Consider the following 27,621-nt stretch of genomic DNA (forward strand, 5'->3'; position numbering starts at 1 on the left):
GTGGGAGTCCACCCATCACAGAACCAGTATCTTAACCCTCCATTCTACTGTTATAGGTGATACCCAACGTCTGGCACATAACCAAGCAGAGAGGGGTCCGGGATAGCGCTTAGACCTCCATCCAGTATCGTGTGGCACCCCTGTGGATACCAGGTGAGCGTAATATACGCATCTAGGGGGACAATCCCAGCGGAAGAACTAGTAAGTTGTGTGAGGGAAGCGTCCCTGCCTGTGTCACAGCGGGAGGCGATAGAGCACTAGCTGAGCCTACTACGCAGGAAGCTATTTTGCTTGCAATACGGGCCCTGCTCTCTGCCAAAGCACCCCGCACGGACGGAATAGCGGCTGAATTCTACAAGGAGCTGGGCCCAGAGGTAGTTCAACACATGTTGGTGATGTGAGAGGAGGGGATGAGAGTAGGTCAGTTCCCCCCAACCATGCATGAGGCTGTGATCATGCTGATCCTGAAGCCTGAGATGGACCTCCTGGACTGTTCCTCATATCGTCCTATCTCCCTGTTAAACCTAGACACTAACATTTTCGCTATGGTGTTAGCAGATCGATTACTCCCGTACGTCTCAAATATTGTACACATGGATCAGTCTGGCTTTATCCCGGGGAGGTCGACATCGGATTGACCTCAAAGCACAGGAAATGGTGGCTTTACTCGACATGGAGAAAGCATTCGACTCTGCGGAGTGGAGCTACCTCTTTGAGGTGCTGTGGCAGGTCGGCATCCCGGAGTATTACCTGACAGCAGTACGCCTGTTTGCCGGAGCGAACTATCAATTTGGGCTCAATACTAAGCGATTCAGGACCCTTTGCCCGGGCTGTGGAACTAGGCGGGATGCCCACTCTCGCCTTTACTCTTTGCAATTACGATCGAGCTGCTAGCAGCCCGTCTGCCTGCGTACATTCCATCTGACAAGAGGTCTGGCACTGGGCGGGGCCAGAGAATTGGTGTCACTGTACAAAGAAGATGCAATCCTATATTTCAAAGACCCTGCGACTAACCTGCAAACGCTGTCGCAGGAGATGGCAAAGTTTGGGCGGCCCTCGGGCCTCAGGATAAATTGGTCAAAGTCAATATTAGTCCCACTGAATGAGTCCACTGTTATGCCCCCTAATACTGAAGGATACAGGTGGCAGCAAAAGGCAGTTACATACCTAGGAGTGCGGGTCAGTCGCAATGACCGAATGCTACTGGAAAATAACCACATGAGTTATCTGAATACTCTGAGGTCCAAGGTGGAAGGGTGGTGTCGCCTCCCCCTCTAGCTGCTGGATAGGATAGCAATCACCAAAATGGTAATGATTCCCAAACTGCTCTACATTTTCAAAACATCCTGGTGTGGCGACACTTTGCCAAGATGAAAGCCCAGCTGATTAAGCTGGCCTGGCACCCATGAGTTAGTTGGGGCACCCTGGTCCTCCGTGGTGGCATTGGTGCACCCGATGTGGAGCTGTACTTCTTGGCAGCACTATACTTCGTGTCTTATTGGATGCTGAAAGCCCCATATTATCCTCAGGTCTTCATAGAGAGAAGCTCTGTGTGACCATATATTTTGCAAGGGGCCTTAATATCTAGGAGTGTGTTGGATAAATGTTAATTCGACCCAGTGGCATGCACGGTACATGCATGGAACAGAGTCTTGAAGCATCTGAGGGTCGACATCCCCTTTGACCCGGGCCTCCAGCTATGGAATATTGAGTGCCTCCATTTGATGAAGCCGTAGTCCAGGAGTGGCGAGGAGAGGGGATTGAACACATGGCTGATTTATACCTGTGGGGAACATTCGTTTCCCAGGAGCAATTTTCCGCAAAGGTGGGTGTGGGGTTCCAACGTAGAATGCAGTACTTTAGGATCTGAGCCGCTTTTAAAGAGTGGTCCCGTCATTCCCCGATATGCCACCTGAATTCCGGCTGTTGAAATTTCTTCTAGGTTCCCCGACCATGAGACGAGTGGTCTCTACACTGTATGGGTGGATTTAGTGTGACTTAAAGTGTAAACAACGCTGGAGGAGGATGTGGGGGGTTTCATTCACGGACAAACAATGGGCAATGCTATGTTAACGCACACAGAGGTGCATTTAATACACGCTTACAAATGATCCAGTTTGAAACCCTGCATAGAGTGTACCTGGCCCAGCCCACCTTCATCTGTTTATTCGCACTGTGGGGAGGTGATGTATGAATCAGCTAACTTTATTCATATGTTGTGGGCGTGTTCTAAACTGAGAAACCTTTGGGAGGGGGTGGTGGAGATAGTTACCAACATGTTGGGGCGCACAATACCCTGCGATTTAATGTGATGTATGTTCGGCTGGCTCCTTGAGGCCCCAAAACACAACCGGAAGCTGCTTAAGACATGTATGATAGTAGCTAGAAGATGCATATTGATGAGATGGAATGGGTCGTCCCTGCCTGGAGTACGGACTTGGCTTCGGGATCTGATTTGGCTTATTAACACTGATAAAGAATATGTTTTTTGTGTGGTCAGCAGCATATACCCAAGAACATTTGGGGTCCTTTTGTGGCCTATCTGCATACCCAAAGCCCGACGCCAGACTCTGGGACAATGGAGCCTATACCATAGGTAAAGATTCTGTATTCAACCCAAGCAGAAGTATGAATCATTATGTTTAAAGTGTAACCTGTGAAAATGCCATACCCTGCATGGTACATGCGACCGAAGGAATCCTGCTGTTAATATGTGTGTTCTCTGCATATACCTTGCCTCTTAGCTGTACCTCACTATAATAAAATTGTGTTGACTGTCTTGAAACGTGATTCAATAAAGAAAGTTTTAAAAAAAGAAATCTCCATCTGTGCTCAAAACTAGACACCAGGAGCCATCCACTGAGAAAGCTAAGAAAAGCCCGTTTACCTAAAAAACCATGGCAAAGAATTGTTTACCTCCCTAGATCTGACTGCTTTGTGACCATGGAGATCATCGATTCCTATTTTAAAATGGCTAATTCCCCCCCCCCCCCCCCCCAATGAAGAAAGTGCAAACAGCTTACGAAATTAGTCAAATCTTTGCAAAGGATAGATTTCATTTACATGAATATTTCGATGTTATGACCTCAGACAGGGGACCGCCGTATACCTCTGAGTTTCAGATAACGTTGTGCAGGGGACTGGGGATTGACATGGCCCGGTCCTGAGGTCATCACCCCGAAACAAACAGACAAACAAAGTGTAAATTAGACCCTTGAACAATATGGAAGCTGCTTCACCAGTGGAACACAAGACGACTTTGTAGCACTTCTTTCTGCTACTGAGTTCTCCTATAACAATACGCGTCCTTACACTCTCCACATGAGTCCTTTTTATTTCATCTATATCAGTACCATCCCAGATGGTTGCCATCATTAGCGCTTTATACTTCCGGAGTCTAAGTAGCGGAGGACACCTTTCAGGAATTGCATTACATACATCCAAGAAACCCACCAAAAAGAGAAAAAATCTGCCTCTCTGTCATCAGGAGAATTTGGTGTTATTATCCTACAAATACTTATCCACACATCTAACGCCATTCAAATGTTCTCCAAGGTATTTTAGGCCATACACTATATAAGATCATCATCAACTCTGTCGCATACAAACTGCAGCTGCCCCCCACATGGCACAGGTTGCATCATGTGTTCCATTTATCTTTGTTGAAGCGCTATAAGGGAAGGCAACAAAGCCAAAAGATGCTTTCCCACCTCTGCAAATCGTAAAAGACAACCAACCAGAGTATGAGGTTCAAAGTATATGTAACATGGTATACCATTGAGAAATATTATAGTACTTCGTGGACTGGAAAGCGTATTCGGCTTGTCAGAGATCCTGGTAACCAATGATACGTTAATGCTCCACAACTAGTAAGAAGATGTCATTGGTGCTTACCTTGAATACTAGGAGGAACAAGGCCTGGAAGGGGCATGATGTCATAAAACGCAGCAAGTATGGAAGATGCACAGCCGCATCATTACAGGAACTGTGGGGGATTACAGAGTCCTTGCCAAGATGGCGAAGGTCCCGACATAGAGGACCATTGCAATATGGCGGTGACGTGCAGACGTACGCAAGTCATTGCGCCCAAGATGCCATCTGCCATATGATCAGTGTTGAGCTCTCCTGTAACTAAGACTCGCCAAAGGGTAAACAAATGTATTGCTCGTTGCAAGCGCTCAATCCTGGTAATATTCACTGCGTCCCTGCTCCCTCACTTTGCGCTCCTTTCCTTTTCCTTCTCTCATGCCTTACCCCGAGGTGTTCATTCCTATCCTGTTGCCGCTTCCCATATTTCCCTGTCTCCTGCAGACCGTCCGGATGCTGGGAGCTTGCCCTCAATCATTGTTGCTGCTATTCCAGAGGTTTTTTTCTCCCTTCCTTGAAGGGTTTTCCTCCTTTGGACCAGCACTCCTTGGGTTGCATCCTGCCCTAGGTTTCCATTTAGAGGGCAAGGTGGCTGCTCGAGGAGACCAGCCCTTCCACTTCTCTGAAATATGGAGCAAGGGCCCTCAGGTAAGGCCCATCACCAAGACCATGCATGTATTTAGGGTGCTTTGTAGATCCTTCTTCCCTATTCCCTTATCCCACTGTGGTTCTCCACATTCACCTTTTTAAAAAGCATGTCCTTGGGCTCTGTCACTTCTGAAATATGGTTGGCAAATCCAGATGGTATAGCTAGGATTTTAAGCAGGTGCCTAAAAAACTCTGACTATTTTGGCCTCCACAATTAAAAAATTACGGAGCACATCTCAGAGTCATCATGCTTCCAATAATTGTAGCTCTTCCACGGTACCAGAAAATTCCATCAGTGAAAAATGATTGTTACCATGAGATTTCCCCCCCCTCTGTCAGTCTAGATCAGCACTCTGCCTTATCCACTGCTTACCATCACCAATACATGTCTACGTAAGAAATTATATTACCTCTACCACAATACTATTGTATCTTCCCAATTTGTTAGCTTTGTGCATCCCTATGTATCGAATTCCTGTTTCACCTATCCCCCACTTCGTACTGTTTTATGTCTCTTCTTCCTCTACAGACTATGGTCTGGTCACCCGAGGCAGGGGCATAAAACACAATTTTCTGGGGCAGGGGCCGGTGCCTTAAGACCACCATATAGGTAATTGCCACAGTATTAAAGCTTCATAACATAATTGGGGAACAGATGATTATTTCACCGGATTAAATCATATTTGTCCGGACAAAATAATCCAAGTTGCTCAAATGGGAACCCTTTATAAATAAACCTATAATTATGCTACGATGCAGATACCACAGAAGTGGGAACCTGTTTTTAAGATCTACTATTCCGAACTTCTGGAGGATTATTATATACAACCCTTTGAATGTCCTTGGCAGCCATTAAGCACTTTAGCAGGGGCAAAAATGTGTTTTTCTAAAATGAGCTATCCTATGCCTTGTGGTGATATGCATGTACACTTTGTGCCTCTTTTTCGTATCGTGCTTCAATGAGAAAATGAAGAAAACATCTGGTTCAAAATCGTTTGACTTAAGCAAAGAGGTTTGCAATTTTCCCAGTGACTCTAATGATAAATTCAAGAGACATGGTCGATTTCCTGGGGGGAGGAGGGCGCAGACATCAGGAAAAAGGGACTTTGTAACAGTGACACCTCATACTAAACTTTGAGTAAAGTCCCTTTTGGAGCCTTAGTACAGATATTCTGATTAGGCTAGGAAGAAGGTAACTTTGCTTAAAAAAAAACAATTTAGGTGGTGAGCCCTGCAATGTCATTGCACAGTATGAAAGGTTACCCTGCTTTGATCCTTAAAGTCTTCTTTCGCTCTGCAAATTTCATAATGCTTCTTGAGCTTTTCTGTTGAAAAGAAATTGCTACTTAAACATGCATGTCCAAACTGACCAATTGGAAAGGCATTTCTTACACTTCAGAGTCAAGCCAATGGTATTCAGGATCTAGGACTGAAGGCAAAAAGAGCATCCATTTGAACCAGAATAGGGGACGTAAGGAGATGCCCTTCATAAAATCTAACTATGGCAGAAAAGAGAATGGCTGGCAGGAGAAAGCCAACCAGGATGTAGGTGAAACAAAGAACGTTCATTCCTATGGCTAAGTGAGTCATAACTAACACAGCTCAACCATAACAAACGCCAAGGCTAGTCAATGGTAATGGAATATAGAAGGGCAAGAGTCTTGGCCCATGCATGTCAGCTTCCCTTTAGAGGAAGAAGAAGCCATAATCTGTAAAACAGATTGAACACCAACTGACAAAAGACAACTTTAAGAAGTCCTCTCTTGTTCAAGCTGAGACCCAGGGAAAAATAGGCATCTCTTGGTATGAATGGAAAAAAGGTATTCTGTCTCCAGTCCAAATGCGCTGGGAGAAAATGATGCAAAAGCAAGCCAGCCGCGTGGCTAGTGGTCTGTGGTGAACTCTAAAACCATAAAACTCATTTCATAAATAAGTAGCACTGATACTTCGAGCTCTGTCTCAGACAGGCAATTCTATTATATATATATATATACACACACACACATCTATGTTTATATGCACCCATGTTCTCAGCAGCATTTTTGTAAAATAACAAATATTTCGTTATTTTACAAAAATACTGCTGAGATTTCAGGATTGCGCCCGTTAATCCTGACGGTGCACTGTCGTGCACGGCGAGGACGCCCAGGCCCACTTGAAAATACTGGTGGAGCCTGGGCGTACTGATGGCGCAGGGAATCATGCTCTTTAGAACATTCACTGCCCTAAGTTCAGAATCGGGCCCTGAGGGTGTTCTAATAGCTTTATAGACCTGCAGCGAGGGCTGTACCGGGCGTTATGGTCCCTCATTAACTCTGTCTTCAGGGCCCATAACGCCTGGTACGGCCCTCGCTGCAGGTCTTTAAAGCTATAGTAATGCTCACCTATTATGTTCAATTGATAAGACCTAAAAATGATCAGAGAATGTAGGCATTTTGTTAAAAACAGAGTGACTTGCAATTTATGCAAGAAGCTACAGAGCTTAAGATGAATCTTGCCGGTTATTGGCAACTAGCAACATTTTCTGAGAAATGTATAAATAAGCAGTACATACCATATTAGTTGGGCTCTTGATTGCTAATTTGACTCTACTTGATTTAATCTCTAGTGCCGTCATCAAAATATATTTGTACATCTATGTTGGTATGATATCCTGTAATTACATATTGCCAGTTAGTAAGGGCATTAGGTACATTGTCCCTATAAGTATTAAATACCTCTTTAAGGAGCAGTAAATATGAAAGGGCCAACTTACTGCATTGCTTGAGGTGTCCTGGTCGGAATCACCTTAAAAGCGGCCTGTGTGTGTTTCGTGTGCAGCCGCCATTTTATTTTAATATTAGAGTATTGAGAGATGTCTACGTGAATGCGTGATGAAGCCAAGACCGTTAATAATTTGTAGGTCACATCAATTGAACATAATAGGTGAGCATTACTGTTGATTACACTGACACAGTGACAATAAGATGCACAGATTCTATATTGGGATACAACACTATCATCACTTAGTCAATTAGGTCTATCAGTTCACCAACATTAATTAACCATCACAAACCAAGCAACCCTGGCATGTGATTGCACAACCCACCCCGGTTTCTGCACGAGTGTGGCACTTGCAACACCGTTAAGAGTAATACTCTGTGTTATATGAGATGCTACAACAACCACAGAAAATGTACTGTATAATAGTTGGTTTTGGGCACTGATTGGCATGCAAGGTACCACAACTATAATTTGAGTGTCATTGCAGACTATTATGCTAATTAGACAATTGAATACTCTTCTAATTCAAAAAGCAATATGTCTATTTGTCTTCTTGAATTTCTCCCTGAATCCCGACCTTTGGTATGTATCAATGAATATCTATTACATTTAATTTTAATGACACCCATTTCGTAGAATTTGTACAATAATCAATGTGACCAAAAACATTAATGTACTGATGCAAAATGACTGTAAATAATGCATATGCAGCATTGAAAAAGACAGTCGAAGCACGTGTTGGGTGCCTCACTGCACGTTAACTACGAGTGAATAAACTCACAAATAAGCACTAAGAATCTGAAACATTTCTCTCAAGATTTACTTTGCAAAGGCAATTATGTATACTATCTGTAACTATGTTAGATTCAATATTGCTCTTCTTACTGAGGCTGAGCGCGAAGGGTCAGTGGTACTTATTTAGTATCTCTCGGTATGGCTCAAGGCCAAACAGTAGTGAAAGTCTCTAAAGGGAAAGCAAAATATGTTTCTGGTGTAATGAGAGACAGTCCTCTCAAGAAGTGACTGGAAACTCAATGACATCAGGGAAACTAGAAGAGATTAGATCTATTTTGGTAATGAAGGAGAATGCCTGTTCAGCGATGGTTTCCAATTTGCATTAATCTGAAGTAAAAAAAAAAAAAAGCACAACTCACTAAACCCTCCCCCTCCTTATCCAAGAATGGAGTGTACACAGTCGCACAGCACTAATAATTTGTGTGTGCCAGGACTCCTTTGATCAAACGATATACAGCCAGGATGGAACCCTTGCCAGGTCTGCTCAGTTTTCTCATCAAGTGAGTATTTTAACCATGGAGACTGTGGGGATGTTTGTATTCCAGCCTACCCATTCCAGTATATCAACTGGAGTGCAGTATTGAAGCAGAAGCTTGCGACCTACCAGCAGTTTTAGTAACACTAAATGAGCATTAACTAATCCATGGTCTCGGAATTACGATTTGTTGACCAGTGGCAAAAAGCAGCTCCTGGGTAACGGGCATCACCCGATAGGTAGTAATCATCTCTGGGAAACCGGGAGCTAGTAAATGGTGCAAAGCAAATCTAAATTTGTGTGCAAGAGGAAAACAACCTTTTTTCTATTAGATTATCCAGTATGCTTTAAATGGCCCTTATGTGGACCCTTTATTCTTTTCTATACATATTCCCAAACCTATACAGTTAATATGATCTATGTTTGTATGGCACCACTTGCCTGGGGAGTCAAAAATAGCTCATGGTAGATGTTGGTTTCAAGCGAACCAGGCACCCATTAGCTGTAATCAGATGCTTAATAGCTCCCGGCCATTTCGAACCCTGAAATCCCCAAAAAAGCAGTGACAAGATCTACTGGAGAGTTATGTTATACAACATTTGTACTGCACCCTTCCCCAGAACAGTCTTACGGCGCTTAAACCTTGTCTGGGGCAAGTATTAAAGGACTGGCTCCAGAGCACTGGTGGGAACCTTGAATAAATGATATATGTTTGGAAGAAGAACATTTTTTGATTTTCTTTAGCAAAATAAGAACCTAAGTAAGTGATACCTTATGCAAGAAAGAGTATCCCAAGTTTGAGGTGGCAAAACTGAAATATAAAATGCATGTAATGCCTGCCGGCCCTTATTCGACTTTTCCAACCCATGAACTAGGTTTTCAAATATGTTGAGGATGCCCAACAAAGAGATTCTGAATAAGTCTAGGATGCAAGAGAACCTATCAGTGTAAGAATCATGCACAATTTTACCCCCACATTAATTTAATAAAAGATAGTATGTGGAAAACCTGACTTACTCATTATTTTTAAATCCTCCCATATTTCTAGCTTGTTTGAAGGCCTGAAAGAAAGAAAATCAGAAGAGTTACTTGAAGACTTGAGTTAAAAATCATACTGAAGACAACACCAAATGCCAGCATGAATAGCACACTACAATTAAAATGGTTACTTCGGCCATCACATATACTGCATGGTGAACTTCCTTTTTTACTTTGACACTTAGCTCTTGATTCAAACATTACCCTTGCAGCAGTGTGAACTTGTAACATGGACTGTGGCAACCTGGCCTTAATAAACAAAGTAAGGACATTGTTAGTTTGTCTCAAAGTGTCATTCTTTACTATTTTTCAAGAACCTATTTTTCTCATATACAGTTACGCTTCTCCTTGCTCTGTCAGTTTTAGTCTTGCAGCATGTGATTCTCCAACACTATACTATTTTATTGACAATGACAGCGGCTATTTCACTTCTCAATGTCTATGCAAAGTATGTCAAAACCCAGTAATTCTCAAGAGGCACACTGATGGGCTCTCTGCCAAAGCTCTTTTAAAGCTTCTCAACTCCCCACCCAGGTTTTAGGAGCTTATTAAAGTTCTTGAGGGCTACTTTCAGCACTACCTACCCTGTGTGTCCACCAGGTACTGAGAGCCAAAAGCTCTGTAAATTCGTTTGATGCTTCCTCCATCTCTGAACAACGATTCACATGCCTTCCACCAATCTTGCTCTTCTATCCTTCGTCTGGAGCCATGAATGGTAGGGAGCTTCTCTTCCTTTTCTTTTGTGTTCATTTGGACGTGGGAGTTTTAACTATTGCCATTTTCCCTTTATGCTCTTTCTGCCCGCTCTCACATGACAGGAGAATGTCAAGTGATATAAAGCCAGAATTGCCTCCCTGGACTTTGTCGGTTACTTAGTTTGTGGAAGCCACATAGTGGACCTGCTACATTGTGAAGAGACAATGTCGGTAATAACAGTTTTTAGTTAACACTGTTTTCTCTTTTAAAATGATGTCACTTGTCACAAGGTGAAGTCCAACGCAGAGCGCTGCTCCCCCAAAGTGTAGGTGAACTGACCGTAATTTGGGCAAAAGGGTTACTGCAACCCAGAAGACAGCGGCATTCTGTCCTCATCTGCTAGTAGCAGTATTGTATACCATTTACTATGGGCGAGTACACCATCGGTCACAAAAGACGATCAAATCCCCTACCGCAATCTCTGAAGGTTAACAATCAAGGCCTCGCCAAATCAAGGCTACAACAATACTAATAATCATGTCAAGCATGGTGACTTAGCAACTAACTGATAGGAAAGTGTCCAAACGTAAAGGAATATTAGAAAACATTTTTGGTCTATAAGGAGGTACAGTACGAACCAATTCTCTAGTAAACAGTACAGTCTCTAGAGGCAGGAAACTCTATAGCAAACAAACCATAAATGAAAACCTCAAGTCAAAAAGCAAGATGGTATTCTAAGATGGGAAGATCCCAAGATGTCAAAAACGAAAAAATAAGGGAAGACCTTAAAAAGACAAATTAAACAGAGCCCCTTCATTCCAAGACCTTCTCACAATGGTAATGCAATTCGATTAACGTCTTCTAGAAAGGCATTTGGAGATGCAAAGTACTAAACAAGCAACTAATTTTACAACTCAAGCTCAAACCTTCCCCTAAAACAGCAAGGGCACATCTGTACCTATGCAGATGGAATCCGTCAGAGGTCCTTTGACACCAGAAGAAAGATTGTGTAGGCAGAATGAAGGCCAGTCTTATCTATTGTAGTGCCAATGGACATTTGGTGTGCCTGTGCCCCTTAGCCCTGAAGCAAAGGTTGGGAAACCGTCTCTCACAGTCATGTTGAGAACAAAGTCTATGGAGCAAGCTGAACATTCCCAAGGACATGTGGAAAAACCACAGCCATGTGTAGGACCTCTAAATCTCTCTGCCTTACTGGTGATAAATGTCGAGCTGACTTGGAATCAACCGTCATCGGTTTGGTTCCTGCACTAATAGATTTAAGTGCTGCAGGAAATTTCACGGACGACTCTTGGGCACACAAGCAAGAAATACTAAGGTTTTGAAGGATACTATTGTTCTGATTGAGGAAGTGTACTGTGAGGCATCAGTAATGCGAGGCGGACAACTGTTTGATGATTTGTGATCATATGCCATTTTATTCTTAAAGAAAAATGTATTAAAAAATGCCTCACTATCCCTAGACTGTTGAGTATTTCCCCGACTAACCAAAACTAACAGGAAACACTTAATACAGGATAACTGGCCCTCACACTAATCAACAAATACATAAAGAAGATATATGGCAATACAACATCAAGTGTACAACATTCACAGTTTCTGAATAACCTTATAATGTCCTGGGTGATTTCCCTTCCCCAGGATTCAAGTTAAGATTGGTTAGTGTTCAACCAAAGAAATAATTTTTTAAATCACGTCTTGATATTTTAAAGTCATGGTGTTAAGTTTGTTAACCAAAGTTCCACTAGCAAATCTCTTCTCCTTGGAGAAAAATCACTTTTTCCAAATGGCAGCAATGGTAATCCCAGCCACGATACTTTTGTCACCTCCTCAAGAAGACCTGCCATAGTTCAAAATAAATGCAATATCCCCAAATACCAGCGTTATACAGTTCTTGGTTAACAGTTACTACTCTCTTGGTTACATTTTTAGACTTCACAATGGTATATTTGTCATGATGACTCTGCTGCTGCTTCAACTTTAACAACTTCACTTCTACTTCATTCACTATGAGAACAGTGACCGTTGTCTCGCAGTACCCCCACTTTGTTTAGACTACTACAATGTTGCATCACTGACAATCAGAAATACCAGCAGAGCTTCAGTACTTTGGGCTACTACCACAACTTCAGTTACTTGTACTTTTGGACAGGCTTCGACTAGATAAACTTCAAAAGTACTTCAACAACTTCAAGTAGGCAAGGCACTCTTCCTCTGAAAAAGTTTTTCCAAAAGGGGCAGCCTCTTTCTCCCTCTTGTCTGTCTGCCACAAAAACAACCTGGGTTTGCCCTCGAGACTCACTTCTCTCAGTCTTCCAGTCTCTGGCACTACAGGTTGTGTCAGATTCAAAATTGTCTTTACAAGCAGACAGTTTCCCTTCCTCAGATGTACCTGTACCTTTCTGTCAGTTATCAGCAAAATGAATTACCCATAAGCCTTGGTGCCACTCTCTTATCTTAGCTCCAGGTATGTGTCTTACACCAATGAACTGGTATAAACTTCACTGTATAGTCAGATTGGTTCTTAACCCTGAGAAAAGGTTGGTTTCAGCGTTAACATGGTGAGACTCTGACTTGGGCAATGGATGTTCACTTCTCCACTTGTTATACACTTCAACTTCTTTAAATGAAAGGTATGCTGTGTTATGATAAAGAATAGAAGTCAGTCTCTCTTCAGACTGCACAATTAGGCACACACGACCACTTCTCAATATCGTTTTTAAGGTTTTAAAATTGGTATAGAACTGTATTCCTGTGTGAAAGTGATGGATAGAATTCACTTCTCCTTGAGAATTAGAAGTATGCACATGCACCTATTCTTTCATGTCTTTTTCACAAGTTAAAGGTTGTAACATTTGTATTGTCAAAGTTAGGTAATCGGTAAGGGTCTCAGCAGCGTTCCCTTTCCTTAATTAGGGATATGTGACCACTCCTTCAAGCAAGAGCAGTCTTTTAATGATTTAACAATGGGGTTGAGTAACCTTAGCTTCTCACGCAAGTAAAAATCCTTTCACGTTATAAATGACTGCTACATTTCCATTGTTCAGGTATTTTATATGCAACAAACAACTTCTACTCGCTTGAAGTCTTACGCAAGTGAATAGGGAGCCAGATACTGTTGCCAGCAAAGCTTGCACAATGTTTTAGAATGCTGTGTTTTGCTCACCGGCTTCTTAGACACTTGGTCTGTGGGTCGCACTGCTTTCCCGACTTCTGCCACAACTTCTACTTCTTCTGGCTCACTGGGGAACCACACCCTTCTCCAGTAAAGGTGTCTCCAGTCTGACCAAACGTTCAGGGAGTCCCTCTCACTCCTGATACCCACGGCCTAACAACTGCTTCTTGCCTCAGTCTCCTGCATGTCCGCAGATCGCCAACCACGGCAATCAGGCTTACATGTGGGAAGACAAATTTTGATATACATGAAATCAAACTGAACAGATAGATTTCACTGCCAAGTTAAGAGATCAGAGGGCTAGCCAACACGTTAAGGCCACTACTGAAGCAAATGGGGCTATTTTAACTAAAGATTCCCAAATACATTTGGAACTAGTTAAATACTACAAGAGTCTACATTCCTCTGAATCATCTGATGCTAACCAACATCTTCAATATCCGGAAGAGGTGAGGTACCCGTCTCAACTATTTGCCAGCCAGGCGAAAGAATTGGAAGCCCTGATATCTGAAGATGACTGGATTGAGATGAACAAGTTACTCTCTTACCTGGTAACGTTCTGCCTATGGGATGGTCAGACGACGTATTCCATATAAATGACAGTAATCACCACAGCTGTGCTGCTTCGGAAAATCTTCGGTGTCTGCATCCTGCGTCGATGGCGTCGATACGCCGCCCTCAAGGACCTCCTCCGACGGCCGACGTCACTGAATGTTATAAGTAGGACGCACGACGCCCGTAGCCTCAGTTGTAGTTTTTTCCAAGAACGTGTGCCACCAGTCTTCTGCCAGTCTGACACACAAAGCCTTGCGGAAACGTAAGCTGCAATCGCATAAAAAATTCTGCAGCGGGGTAGGTAGGCAGGGAGCGATATGGAATACGTCGTCAGACCATCCCATCGAAAGAACGTTACCAGGTAAGAGTGTAACTTGTTCTTCGAGGGGATTGGGTCCTCCGACGTATTCCATATCTATGACAGACTCCTAAAGCAGTACCAATGCAAGGAGGTGGGAAAAAGAATTTACAAAACAGAAATGTAGCATGCCCAATCAAATTGCAGAGTAAGGACTGCCTTGCCAAAGGCCAGATCCTGCCCCCGGATGGAATCGAGGGAATAGTGACGTACAAAAGTATGTACCGAAGCCCAGGTGGCTACATCACAGATGTTATGAATAGGAACACCCCTCTGCAGGGCAGTAGAGGCAGCCATACCCCTGGTAGAATGGGCCCGTAAGTCGACCGGTGGGTCCTTACCCGCCAAGCGGTAACATTCAGAGATAGCCAAAATAATCCAGGGAGACAAAGTCTGTTTCGTCACAGCCTGTCCCAAACGCTTTCCAGCGTAACTAATAAAGAACTGATCGTCCACTCTGACCTGGGACATGCGTGAAATATAAAAGCTTAACGCTCTCCTAGGATCAAGCCTATGGAGCCTCTCCTCTTCCTTACCTTCTGGCCTAAATGAAATTCTGACACCACCTTCGGAAGAAAAGAAGGACAAACTCTAAGAACAACCCTGTCCTTATGAAACACAGTGAAGGGTGGCTTAACTGAAAGTGCCTGTAACTCACTCACTCTGCGAGCGGAAGTGACCGCAACTAAAAATACAGTTTCCAGAGTTAACAGTCTCAAAGGGCATGAATGCAAAGGCTCAAACGGAGCACCCATCAGAAACTTGAGAACAAGGTTCAAATCCCAACCGGGCACCTGGAAATGTGACGGAGGGAACACATTAGTGAGCCCTTTCAAAAACTGAGAAATTAAAAGGAATTTTAAAATAGGAACACTCTTCAGACAAGCGCTTAAATATGGACAGTGCTGCCAGGTAACCTATAATGGTACCCACTTGAAGGCCCCTGTGGGTCAAAGAAAGCAAAAAAGACGGAACCATGGGAATTTCACATGCAAAAGGATCCACATTCTTAACCCTGTACCAGTCGCAGAACTTCCTCCAACAGCAACGGTACAGGGACTTTGTTGCGGGCCTTCTGGCCAAAAGCAACACCTCCATCACGTCTTCAGGGAGGTCCCAATCCTTATACCTCAACCTTTCAGAAACCAAGCGTGAAGGTTGAGGGACCTGACCTCTGGATGGAGAACCTGACCCCACCCTCCCGTGAGAGCAGATTGTCTCGGTAGGGAAGACGACGTGGAGGGCAGATGGAAAAGTCGAGAAGGTCCATGTCCTCCGGGACCACACCAGAGCAATGAGGATCATCCGGGGACCGAACCTCCGCAGCACTTGCGGGATGACGGGGACTGGAGGAAACGCGTACAGCAGTGGGAATGACCACTCCACTATGAACGCGTCTCGTAAGGCTCCATTTGGAGGAAATTCCCACGAGCAGAACCTCTCGCACTTCCGGTTTACACTTGCGGCGAAGAGATCCACTTGAGGGGTCCCCCAAAGGGCAAAGATCTCTAGGAGAATCTCCTGAGCCAACTCCCACTCATGAGAAATCGCGCTCTGCCTGCTCAGAGCGTCCACCATCTCGTTTTCGTCTCCTGCCAGATGAACTGCCGAGGTCGAAACTTCATGCTGGATTGCCCAGAACCAGAGCTGCATCGCCTCCCTGCACAGAGGAAGTGACCCTGCCCCCCCCTTTTTGTTAAGGTAGTGCATGGCCACCGTGTTGTCCATCAGGATCAGGACATTCTTTCCCCGCATAGTCGGCAGAAAAGCCTTCAGGGCTAGCCCGACGGCCCTCAGCTCCAACAGATTGATATGGAGTCTGCACTCCGACGGAGACCAACGACCGCTGACTCAACTCGTTGGCATAAGCTCCCCATCCTGTGAGGGTTGCGTCCGTCACGATCGTCACCTCCGGCCAGGGAAGCCAAAATGGAGCCCCCCTCATCAGATTGCCTTCGTCGGCCCACCACATAAGGTCCTGGGCGACCGAAGACGGCACCTGAACAGGGTCCGACATCGTGCCGGAGGACTTAGGCCACTGGAGCTTGAGTGCCCATTGCAAAGAGCTCATCCGCAACCTGGCCTCTGGCACCAGAAGAATGCAGGATGCCATGAGGCCGAGCAGTCTCAAGAACTCGAACGCTGGGAGAGTTTGGGCAAGTTGAAACTTGTGCACCATCTGCAGAATGTGATGAGCCCTCACCTGGGGAGGAAAACACTGCCCCAGGGACGTGTCGAGCACTGCTCCGATGTACTGGAGCCTCCGAGTAGGTGTTAAATGGGACTTCTTTAAGTTGAGGGAGAAGCCCAGCTTGTGGAGGGAGTGGCAGGTGACTGACAGATGATCCAGGACTTGCTCGGGAGAGCGCGCCCTGATCAACCAATCGTCCAGGTAGGGGTAGACGTGAATACCCCCTTTCCTGAGGTGCGCTGCCACCACTACCATGAGCTTGGTGAAGACCCTCGGGCGGAGGTCAATCCAAACGGCAGGACCCGAAACTGAAAGTGCGAGACGCCAACCGCAAACCTCAGGTACTTCTTGTACTTCGGATGGATCGGCACATGAAAATAAGCGTCCTTGAGGTCGAGAGACACCAAGCAGTCCTGACGTTGAAGGGCCTGGAGGACTTGAGAAAGAGTAACCATCTTGAACTTGTCCTTCCTGAGGAGTTTGTTCAAACCGCGCAAGTCCATGATAGGTCTCAATCCCCCGTCTTTCTTGGAAATCAAAAAATAAGGGGAATACCATCCCTTGTTCCTCTCCGCTACAGGCACCAGTTCTATGGCGCCTTTCTCCAGTAGGGATTGAATTTTCTGCGCAAGGAGCGGATCCGGACTCTCCAAAGAGGGATTCCCCAGTGGATTGTCTTGAAGCCTCTGCCGGAAAGGAAGACAGTAGCCGTGGGTTATGATTTCCAGAACCCACACATCTGAAGTAACGGCGCGCCACTCTGCTAGATGCTGTGCCAGCCTTCCCCCAACCGGCGAACCATGGGACATGGCCTCATGACTGAGCTGAAGCGGCTGCTGCGTTGCCTGAGGGCAAAGAGGCAACAGCCTGAGCGGCCTTGGCACCTCAAGTACCTTGTTTTCCACCTCTGGCACTCCTACTGTGGCCCCTTTGACTGGCAGCTCCTCTCACTTTACCAAAGGATGAGTAATAACGAAAGGAACCTCATTGCTGTCCCCTAGGACGAAAAGGTGGAGGTTGTTGAACTGCAGCGCCCAACGACTTCACTGCAGCTTTTGAGGTCTGCAACCTCTCGAGGCTCTCGTCAGCCTTGTTGCCAAAAAGATGTTCGCCCGTCAAAGGGCATGTTGAGGAGCCGGGCCTGCACATCAGGAGCAAACCCCGACTTACGCAACCACGCAAACCTGCGTATCACGGTGCTCACCGCCATGGACCGTCCGACGCAATCTGCCATGTCCAAACCCAACTGAACGGCCTCACACATAGCATCCTTGCCATCCTGAACCACGGCGTAGAAACCATCTAGTTCATCCCCTTCGGGAATATGTTCAGCTGCCAAGGAAACACAGTTCCACATTCCACAGAGTGTGCGTGAAACGAGACAAGGCACAAATGGAGTTGGCCGCCTGAAGCGCCATACCCCCTGCAGAAAACACTTTCTTCGCCCAGCCGTCAAAACGCTTGGCGTCCCTATCAGGAGGGATGGTAGGGTACGACGCCTGCTTTGCCGGGCCGTAGCCTCCACCACCAAACTCTCCGGAGTAGGGTGCTTGGACAAGTAGAAGGGATCACTAGTGGCTGGGCACTATTTTCGCGGCAAAGACTTGCTCACTGCCGGGAGACTCTCCGGAGCAGTCCAAGCCGCCGCAACCCTCCTCTGTAGAGCCATATGAAACGGCAGTACCGGGTCAGGTGGTGGACCAATGTCGAGGATATCCCTAAGGTCATCCTGAACAAGTACTCGGTGGCCCGTGACATAAGGCGCCGGTACGAAGAATCGGCATGAGTGCCAGGCTCAGGCCTACAAAACTCCACCTCCAGAGAGGTGTCCAGCCCACAAGCATCATGCAGGTATTGCCTCAGGTCCTCAAACTGGCTATGGCCCGAGAGAATCTCATCAGGCACCATGTCAGGCACCATGCCATCATCAGAGCCCTCATCCACCTCCGAAATGAATTCCAGATGGCGGTAAGAAGGCACAGAACTGGAACCAAAGCCATGCTTGACCTTGGCCAGAGCCTTTCAAGGTGGTTCCCCCGAGCCACGGGGTACCCCCGTCGACACAGCCCCGAAAGGCGTCAAGGAAGTTGAGTGAATCAGCGCCGGCGTCGAGAGAATTGGGTCGACGACAGACGCGGCACCGACAGCATTGACAGCGTCGACACATGCCTCGAAGGCGGAGCCACGAGTGTGTCCCTCGATATCCTGGGCACCGTCGACGACTTCCTCGGAGGTGGAGCTTCGAGAGAGTCTGTCGACGTCTTCCTCGAAGACTTCACAGGTTCACGCGGTCTCGAGCGCATCGAGGACCGGGACCTGGACCGGGCATGCCGAGAACGATTCCCCTTGTCCGAGCGGGACCTTTCCCACGAATCGTGACGACCACCCAAGCCCGAAGGCGTGCGAGCGGCGTCTCTCAGCTGATCACGACCAACCCCACTCGGAGGCGCGGACGGACCAGTGCACTGCGATTCGAGAATCGCCAGCATTTTTTTCCAGAAGCCCATTCCTCCGGTATCGCATGCTTGATGGGGTAAGCGACCCGCCGACGGGCGGAGTCCTCGGATGAGGATGGGGAAGGCGACCGATAACGGCGCTTCCGGGAGTGCCTCGAAGAGGCAGAGGAGTGGTGAGACCGACTCCGGAACCGAGACCCACTCGACTTTCAACTACTATGCGGAGAGTTGCCCCTCGAGTCATCCGTCGAAAGCCCCGCAGACCTCGACTTCCGGGGCTTGGACACCTTACCTACCGATAACTTCTTCTTGCGCTCCCGCAAGGCTTTCGACGTGAGCGACTGGCAGTGGACAGTCATCCGTGTCATGGGCCTCCCCGAGGCACCAGAGGCAGGCGTCGTGCGAGTCCGTGACCGACATCTTGGACCCACAGTCCCCGCACTTCTTAAAGCCCCGACGCGGTGTGGAAGACGAGGAAGACACCTTCACAAAGAAATATTTCACAAACAGGTTCGAAGAACCAAGAAAGCAACAGAACTCCAAAGAGTCGAGGCGCTCCGAGATTCCCGAAGCAAACACGTTCGCGGAAAAAACGGAACTGAGGCTACGGGCGTCGGGCGTCCTACTTATAACATCCAGTGACGTCGGAGGAGGTCCTTGAGGGCGGCGTATCGACGTCATCGACGCAGGAGCCGAAGATTTTCCGAAGCAGCACAGCTGTGGTGATTACTGTCATAGATATGGGATACGTCGGAGGACCCAATCCCCTCAAATGGCTAGGTTAAGACGTGTAAGGTGATGGTTGGGTACCGACACATTTATGGGACTTTTCTTTGGAATAAATGCATACTCCTGGTCCCTAAACTTACATCACTTTTCAATTCTTTCCGTGGAACAAGGTTATTTACAAAATCCATGCTAGAATACAGAATGACAGTAATTGCCAAACAAGTGAAGGATCCCCTTTAATGCTCGTTGCATCACCCTATAGCCTTGATGAACACTAATAATGAGTGCATTGTAGCAAAAAGGCTGGAAGATCCAATGCCAGAGATAATTATACCGACCACTCTGGCTTCATTAAGGGGAGACAACTTTTTGATAACATCCGTCAAGTTGTTCATCTGATTGAAAAATATAACCTACAGCACTTGCCTGCCTTCTTGGTATCCCTAGATGCCAAGAAGGTATTCAACTGCACTGAATGGTCCTTAATTGGGACTATCCAGACAATGGGATTTAGTGGAGATCTGTATTAAAAAGGTAAAAAGCTCATTATTGCACCCTCATGCAGCTCTCAGAATAAATGAGGGGCAGGGGATTTTCAGAGAGCTTCCCTCTTAGAAGAGGGAGGAAGCAGAGTTGCCACCCCAGCTGCCCTACCCACGCATTTAGCATTAGCATTGAGCCACCAGCAGTCAGTATTAGGAACCCCTCTGGTATTCGAGGCATACAGTTTGGAGACAAAACACAAACTAAATATGTTCACAGACAATATTTTATTGGTCCGACTGATCCACTTCTTTCACTTTCCAACCTAATGCAGGAAACCTCAGCAATTTCATAAGGTAGCAGGAGTTAAAGTTCCTTTTCTTAAGTCTGAGGTTCTCAACCGAACGTTGGACAAAGATTTAATTCCGCTGTTTTAGTGGGCTCATGATAAAAATACACTACTTGGGAGTAAACATCACGTCGACCCTTGATCAGCTATATCGAGCTAAATTTATACCTTTCTTTATGGTTGATTCATTCAGATCCAACCAAATGTACCCTCTTTCAAAACCTCTTGTTTGGGCCACATGGATTGTCTTTAGATTAATATTCTCCATCGACTATTAAAAGTGCTTCCGACGACTGTAGCATCCTCCTTTTTCCCTCAGCTTGATAAATGCACACTGTGATGCTGGAAATGCAGGGCCTCCGTATCCTTGTCCTTTACTGCTTTTTATCGTGTGTTCTGTCGTGTTTTCCGAGCAGGAGTTCATGTGGGACTCCTGGTGGTGCAGCTCTCTTTTGGTTTGGTAAACAGACCCATGGGATACCCTTATGGCACCCATGGGTAGAGGTGCAACCCTGTGCCCCTAGTGTATGTTTTTTTAGACACCTGTGTGTGACCCACAGAGCAGGGTACGGGCTGGCGGCAGCTCTGTGCTGAAATGACTATTGCCCCGAGTGTCCTCCATTTTAGGATGCCCAGGCCCCGTCATTGGAATCAGTAGATTCCCGATGGAGACAAAATGGCCCCCATGGCCTCTTGCCTTCCATCACCTGTTACCTTGATCTTCCCGAAGTCCCGGGAAGCCCTGCCTCGGTCCCTTCCCCCTGACTGGCTGTTGGGTGGAAGTTCCATATATGGTAGTGTGGGGATGTGCCGACTAGACTGGCTGGAGCCTTCTCAACGACCGTATGTTGTGGGTACGCCTGTGGGTGGGACCTGGGTGAATGGAGTGTGTGACGAATATGCATTTTAAGCTGTGGGTGTCTAGTATCTGGTGTTTGACACAATGACTGAGACAGCCCAGCCCGAAACCGGTTTGAATGCAGTATGGAGTGTTGAATGGCTCGGTACTTGTCCCAATACACAACTTGTTGTGAGTGTCTGGCGAGGAGTGAATGGCCCGAATGCACTGTGTGCCCGATTGGCTGCCTGCCTGCATGAATGCCCTTAGTCGTGATTGGATGCTAGAGTATGACCCAGCAGAATGAATGGGAGATCAACAGTATATCTGGGGACCTCTCAATGCTAGGAATTGTGTTCAGAAGCTGAAGTCCACTACGACGAGTAACTGAAGGTTGACCGTGAAGCCCTGCTGCACGAGAATAATTGCTGTTGCTCTCCTTCACAATCTGAAAGCTGCTGTGCCTCCAAGGACTGACCCAGAGAGGACCTGGTAAGGCACCCTCTTCCCGAGCTACGAGGGACCATCATGCACCAGCTGATCTTTGCCAAAGCTCCCTGGTAGACAGACCTTCAACAGGCTGCCAACCCGATACGGGGACCGCTGCGGAACTCCAAGGAGAAGCGCCCGGACTGTTGTCCGCCATTGACGACGACCACCGTCGCCGACTGGAGCCGCTGTGCTCCCGTTTGCCTAAGAACTTTCGAATCCAAGGACGCTCTCGTCCACATCGTCGACGCTGTATCCTGCTGGTGAAGGCCCAACCGTCGACGCGCTGAGGAGCATCCACCGGTGGGTTTCCCGCCACCCAAAGACCACAGAGACGCCGACGACTCGACGCCCTTGCTGGGCCACAGTTCTTCAAACTCTTTGCAGTCCAGAACTATAGACATGCCTCTTCCTTGCAGGACATTTACACTTTCCCGTCAATGAGCACCGCTAGGAACGAAGCTGCCACTTCGCCATCGTAGCTCGACGACCCGCGACTCCTGCCTTAAAGGGAGGGCACTCGAGAAGGGCCGTTGATTCCCCGACGAAGAACGTTACAACGCCAGGTACTTTGGGGTTGCAAAACTATTGGGAAGTCTAGTGTGAACAATATATGGACTGGGCTTGTATCTTTATTCTACAGGTTGCCCAGGTGGGGGGGGGGATCTCCACAAAGAACTGTGTTTAACGGTAGTGACCAGTATTCTGCCAAGTGTTCAACCATCTTGCTTTCCTTCCTCTCTCTACTGCTGGTTTCCTCTTTATTCGATCTGTGTGTCATTCTGACCGTATGCACTTTAATGAGATCTGATAACGTTTGTGGTACCACTTTAGAACTGTATCTAAAAACCATTGTTGATTTCGGAGTACAAAGTGAGTTATTGTGATAGTGTACATGACCTTGAATATTAATTATATAAAGACTGTGTTTTAACTAATACAGTGTGTGGACATTCCTTTGTGGGGGCTTGGGGACTACACTGGACTTAAGAACCAGCCTGCATCACCTCCTGAGAAGCTAGGCCTTGATTGCTCGACCATAGCTACCGCATAGAGAATCCTGGCTGGGGTCCTCTGTGCCTCTGCTCTAACATATAGAGAGTCGAAGTACAGACCACCCCGCTCCGGCGTCTTTACACACACTTACCTTTGTTTCGCTGGGGAAAAGGCCCTACATACCCTATAAGTAAATTGAAAGCCCTCAGAAGTAAGGATGGTTTATCATTCCATAACTTCAATAAATATAATGAAGCTGCACAACTATCAATAGTGTTTAAGTGGCAACAAGGATATTCTGTTAGGCATTTGGACATTAATGGACCATGCTGTTGCAGGCTCATCTCTTTCTAGTGTTATTTGGGTGGAGAGAAAACACAGACCCGAGAACACATATGAGTAATGTGATGGGGTCAATATTTCGGGTATGGGACCTGCCGAATAATAAATGGTGCTGACAAGTTTTCCCTCCCCTTTTAAACCTATTTGTTATAATTCAGCATTCTCACCTGCACTGTGCGACTATGCCTTTGTTAAATGGTGGAGTGGAGGATGCTGCGGGCTAAGAGACTGACAAACTCTTTCAAACATGTAAGGAAGACTTTGGTATATCAGAAGCTGAACGGCTGCAGTATCTCCTGATTACACATTCGGAAACTGACACCCTCAACCAAAAGGTTAGCCATCTGGATACTCGCACCATTTGAAAGATTCCACGGCAAACACCCAGCAACATCACAATTCATTTCCTGTATATAGGATCTTTTTATCAACAAAGGTGAACAAAAGAGATGGTTCTTCATGTAAAAAATGAGGAACGTCTGTGTTCCCTTAGACTAAAAACTGTGGTCTCAACTATGGCAGGATCTTCACTCCTTTTGCCATTCAGTCTCGAGTAAAGAGGCATGGTACAAGACAGTTTACATCTGGCATCTAAGTCTTAACCGTAATATTACCCCAGACCTGCAATGAATATTGTGAAGGATGTGAAGGATGTGCTGATAGGGGTGACACGTTACATATATGGTGGTCCTATCCCAAATGTAGGGGCTACTGGAATGAGGTGATCAGCACCATTGGAAACACCCTGGGGTACACTCATGCTCCCGACCCTGCAATATTGGTTTTGGGTTTAAGAGTGGATGCGCTGAAGAGTGATTATAATCAACTGACCTGTCCACAGCGTCTTAGGGTTTTAGACCTTTTTCCCCCCTCACATTAATATAAAAGGATGGCTGCTGTCTAAGGGCCATGGTTGTAGGGGGTGCCTCTCACTGAGACATAAGATTCTTTTACCCTATAGATTAGTAGGAATGGTTGGCCAGTAAATGGACAGAGAGGGGCCGACCCTGTGTTAGGAAGGGGGTGGGGGAGCGCTCTACTGATGTCCGATTCTATATCCTTTTGCAATTAATGGATATTAAGTTTACCCTAGTGGACTGTATATGAAATAGAATGTTTTGGTTTCAGTCTGTTGCAAACACAGGCCCGATTTATCAGTTATCAGTCCGACATCGTTAGGTATCAGTTATAGGTAAGGAAGTGGTGGAGAAGAAGAAGAGCGGACATACAGGTCACCTCTGGTTTGACATTTAATTTATTGGCTCGGCAACTGTTTGATATACACCTCATGTGTACGAGAAGGTAACAGATTGGAGTTTCTTGTTGTGTTTAAAATCTTTTTCAAATTATGTATTTTATTTTTGCTTTCATCTTAATATGCATTGAAGTTTTGAAAATCTAAAAGAAAAATATAAATACTCTCAATTCAAGGGCATTTGCTTGTTCAGCTGCCCTTGTCCAACCATATTAACCATTTTAGCTGGCCAGCAACAGCCAAGGTTCAATAGCTCCAACACGATTGTCACCTCATTGCAATGGTAAACATTTTTCTCGCTTTTAAAACCCCTTTCGTCCATGGGCATTGCACTATTTTCTGACAGGTGACAAGTTGCATGCAGCTTCTTAAAGTAAATTACCTACGATTCTGTTACTGTCCTGGTAAAACGATCTGTTTTCCAGCAGATGCAAAATTGGCAGTTTTGTTTGCAAGCATGGACATCTGTTTATGCAGGGCCAGGAAATCGTGCCCATTTCGTGTAAAGTAGTGAGGGCTAAGGACAACGAGATTGTTTTTTGGAATGTACATATGTGCCTTTGAAACAAACCAGGATTGGATACACATTTGCTAAACTGCATTTCTCTTTGTAAATTATCTTAGCTAGAACGCAAATTTGAGCCTAGCAAACTTACATATTTCAACTGCTTGATCAAACCTGCCCAAAACCTGCAAGAATATTTCAAAACCTGCAAGAATAATTTTGATTCACTTTGGCTTCATAATTAAAATGAATGTTGTTATAATGTACAAAGTAAAACAAACCCTCTCGTTGCACTGTACACCAAAATATGATGCTACTGATCACCTGTTTTTTAGCAGTACTGTAAGGCTCTCCGAATTAAGCTGCTGCATGAGGGCATCTCTCAGCGTTGGAAGCATTGATAATACTGCCAAGGAGATAAAGAGAATACATGTTTCAGGATTAGGTACAGATATATAGTAAGATAAAACGATCAGCTGTATTTCATACTAAGATAAACACTCAGTCATCCATCGAGTAGTACCAACAATACATATGGATGTGTACATGTGCATAGGCGAGAGAATGGGTTGAGTTTGTGCTGAGACATATACATGCAAACTCCCTAAATTAAAGAACATTTCAGCCCCTTCTTTCGGACAGATTTGTTAACAATGTGTCGGCACGTTCATGGACTTGCCTAGAAGGAAGAAATACACCAAGACCAAATACTTTCAGTTCAACAACCTTTATCAGGAGAATGATTACAAAAAAGGCTGCTTTTAGTAGAAATGGGACCTTCCCCAATACAAAAGGTCAGGATGCTCCCGTTTGTCTTAACAGACTCTCTCTGCTTCCAGGGGGCCACCCCTCCCGGCTCCCGCTCCTCTATATTCATGGTCAACCTGTGCTCTGTGCGCCCCGCATCTAGATTATCCTTGCCAGCCTTTATAGTAAAGAAAGGGGTTTTGTCAACTCGTAGCAGTTTTGTGGGAGTCGCAGGCTTCAGGGCATCCCGAACCCTGCTGCTGGTTACTCCAGTGCAGGCTTTCCAGAGTCGATTACTCAAGACTCGCTGTTGCGTGCTTTCTTGCCAGGAACAGGTCAGTGGGAGTAGCCAGCAGAGGGAGCTGAAGAAGCATCTTTCTTAACCAGGACACCACCAGCTTCTTCTCCCCTTGCCTCCCTGGCCCACCATCATTCTTTCGCCCAAATGCGTGACCTGCTTAGGAATGACATGGGCTGATGGAATCTCTCTGCCCTTATTGACTATGGACTGGTTACCTCTCCATCCAGCTTCACACCTGATGTTCCAACTTCCACCACTTCTTGGCTGCCTTTACTTACTAATGTTATCTAGTGCTTCTCCCATCTTGAGGTTACCACCTGGTCTATGCCGCTCCCACCATCTGACTTGCCAACTCCAGACTGCCACTAGCCCCCTCTTGGGTTTATCACCTCCAGTCTACCACCTCTTCCCTTTCATGTTACCATTTCTCCTTTGTACCGCCTTTGCCACCTGTTTCCAGATGCACCTCTTTTGTACTACTTTTGTCACCTGATCTTGCTACCTCCGCCTACACTCTTCATCTTCCCACATCCTCAATCAACCTTAGCTCTTACCGCCACCCGATACTGTTCACTGGAGCAACGGCTGCAACCTTCTACATCACTCTAACCTCCACTTCCTTGAACTCCAATCTCCAGCCATCACCAAACTCCAGTTTACCACTCCTCCCGTCCACACTGCCTGTCTGGGGTCTCTGCTTTTTATATTGTACTCCCTCCTCCACCTGGTTTGGGTGGGTGTTTGAAGAGAGTTTGTTCCTGTGACATGTTATTGGGGAGGGGATTGGATTGATTACTGCTAATGGGTGCACCAAGTGCAGTTTGTACTTAGGGGGCCGGACCAAGACTTCATGGTGTCCAGTGATGACGCTTCCGACAAATATTCTGTGGCCGAAAATGGCATTTAAAAAAATGCACTTTTCAACGCATATATGTGGAGGGTGGGCTGGGGTAATAATGTATTTTGAGAGGAGCATTGGGGGGGAGGGGGTTTCGTGCCGTCGCACCCGCATATAAATGCCTTGAAAAGTGCAACAAACTCCCCAAAAAAAGAAAAATCTGGCTTTTCAGTCACAGGACCCGTTTGCCATCTTGTTTTGAACTCAGCGTTTAAGTTGCGTGCTGAGGAAGCTCTCGATAAGGGGTTTAAACATAAAAACGACCCGTTTCAAGTGCATTTGCACGATTATATCCATGGCAAGGGAATGCTCTGCTGGGAGACAATGAGTGCTAGTTTTGCTTCAGACGTGGTTAAACACAGCAAGCAAATCACAGGCTTACTCATGCGAAGAAACCCATGGTTGGAAATTGTCCGATTTCACTCAGGAGTAGCCACAGTTCTAGCCCTTGACAAAGGGAATACAAGCCAATGGCCTTCTTAACACAGTGACTTCACTCCCATGGCCTTCTAACAGTGTGACTTTCCACCCGAGAGCACTGTACCCATGGTATGTGAGTTTACACGGGTACAGAGGGTTTGAATGAAAAGGCAGGAAAGTTATCTCCCAGGCTGTAAAGCAAAATATACATGTTATTAATTGGTATACAGTGAA

The 27,621-nt window shown here is 46.0% G+C and overlaps 1 protein-coding gene across 1 annotated transcript in view; it reads right to left on the reverse strand.

The window, feature by feature from the left end:
- The window catches only part of PEX3 (peroxisomal biogenesis factor 3), a 515,228-nt gene that overhangs the window by 364,415 nt on the left and 123,192 nt on the right, over positions 1-27,621 (reverse strand). Inside the window, exons 3-4 of the mRNA XM_069606799.1 lie at positions 25,346-25,427; positions 9,566-9,609 (exon numbers count right to left, since the gene is read on the reverse strand). Coding sequence (XP_069462900.1) covers positions 9,566-9,609; positions 25,346-25,427 — 126 coding nt within the window. The remainder of the gene's footprint in view (positions 1-9,565; positions 9,610-25,345; positions 25,428-27,621) is intronic.

This window comes from Ambystoma mexicanum, chromosome 4p (genome assembly GCF_040938575.1).
Source record: "Ambystoma mexicanum isolate Mex_15411 chromosome 4p, UKY_AmexF1_1, whole genome shotgun sequence".
Taxonomy (NCBI): Eukaryota; Metazoa; Chordata; class Amphibia; order Caudata; family Ambystomatidae; genus Ambystoma; species Ambystoma mexicanum.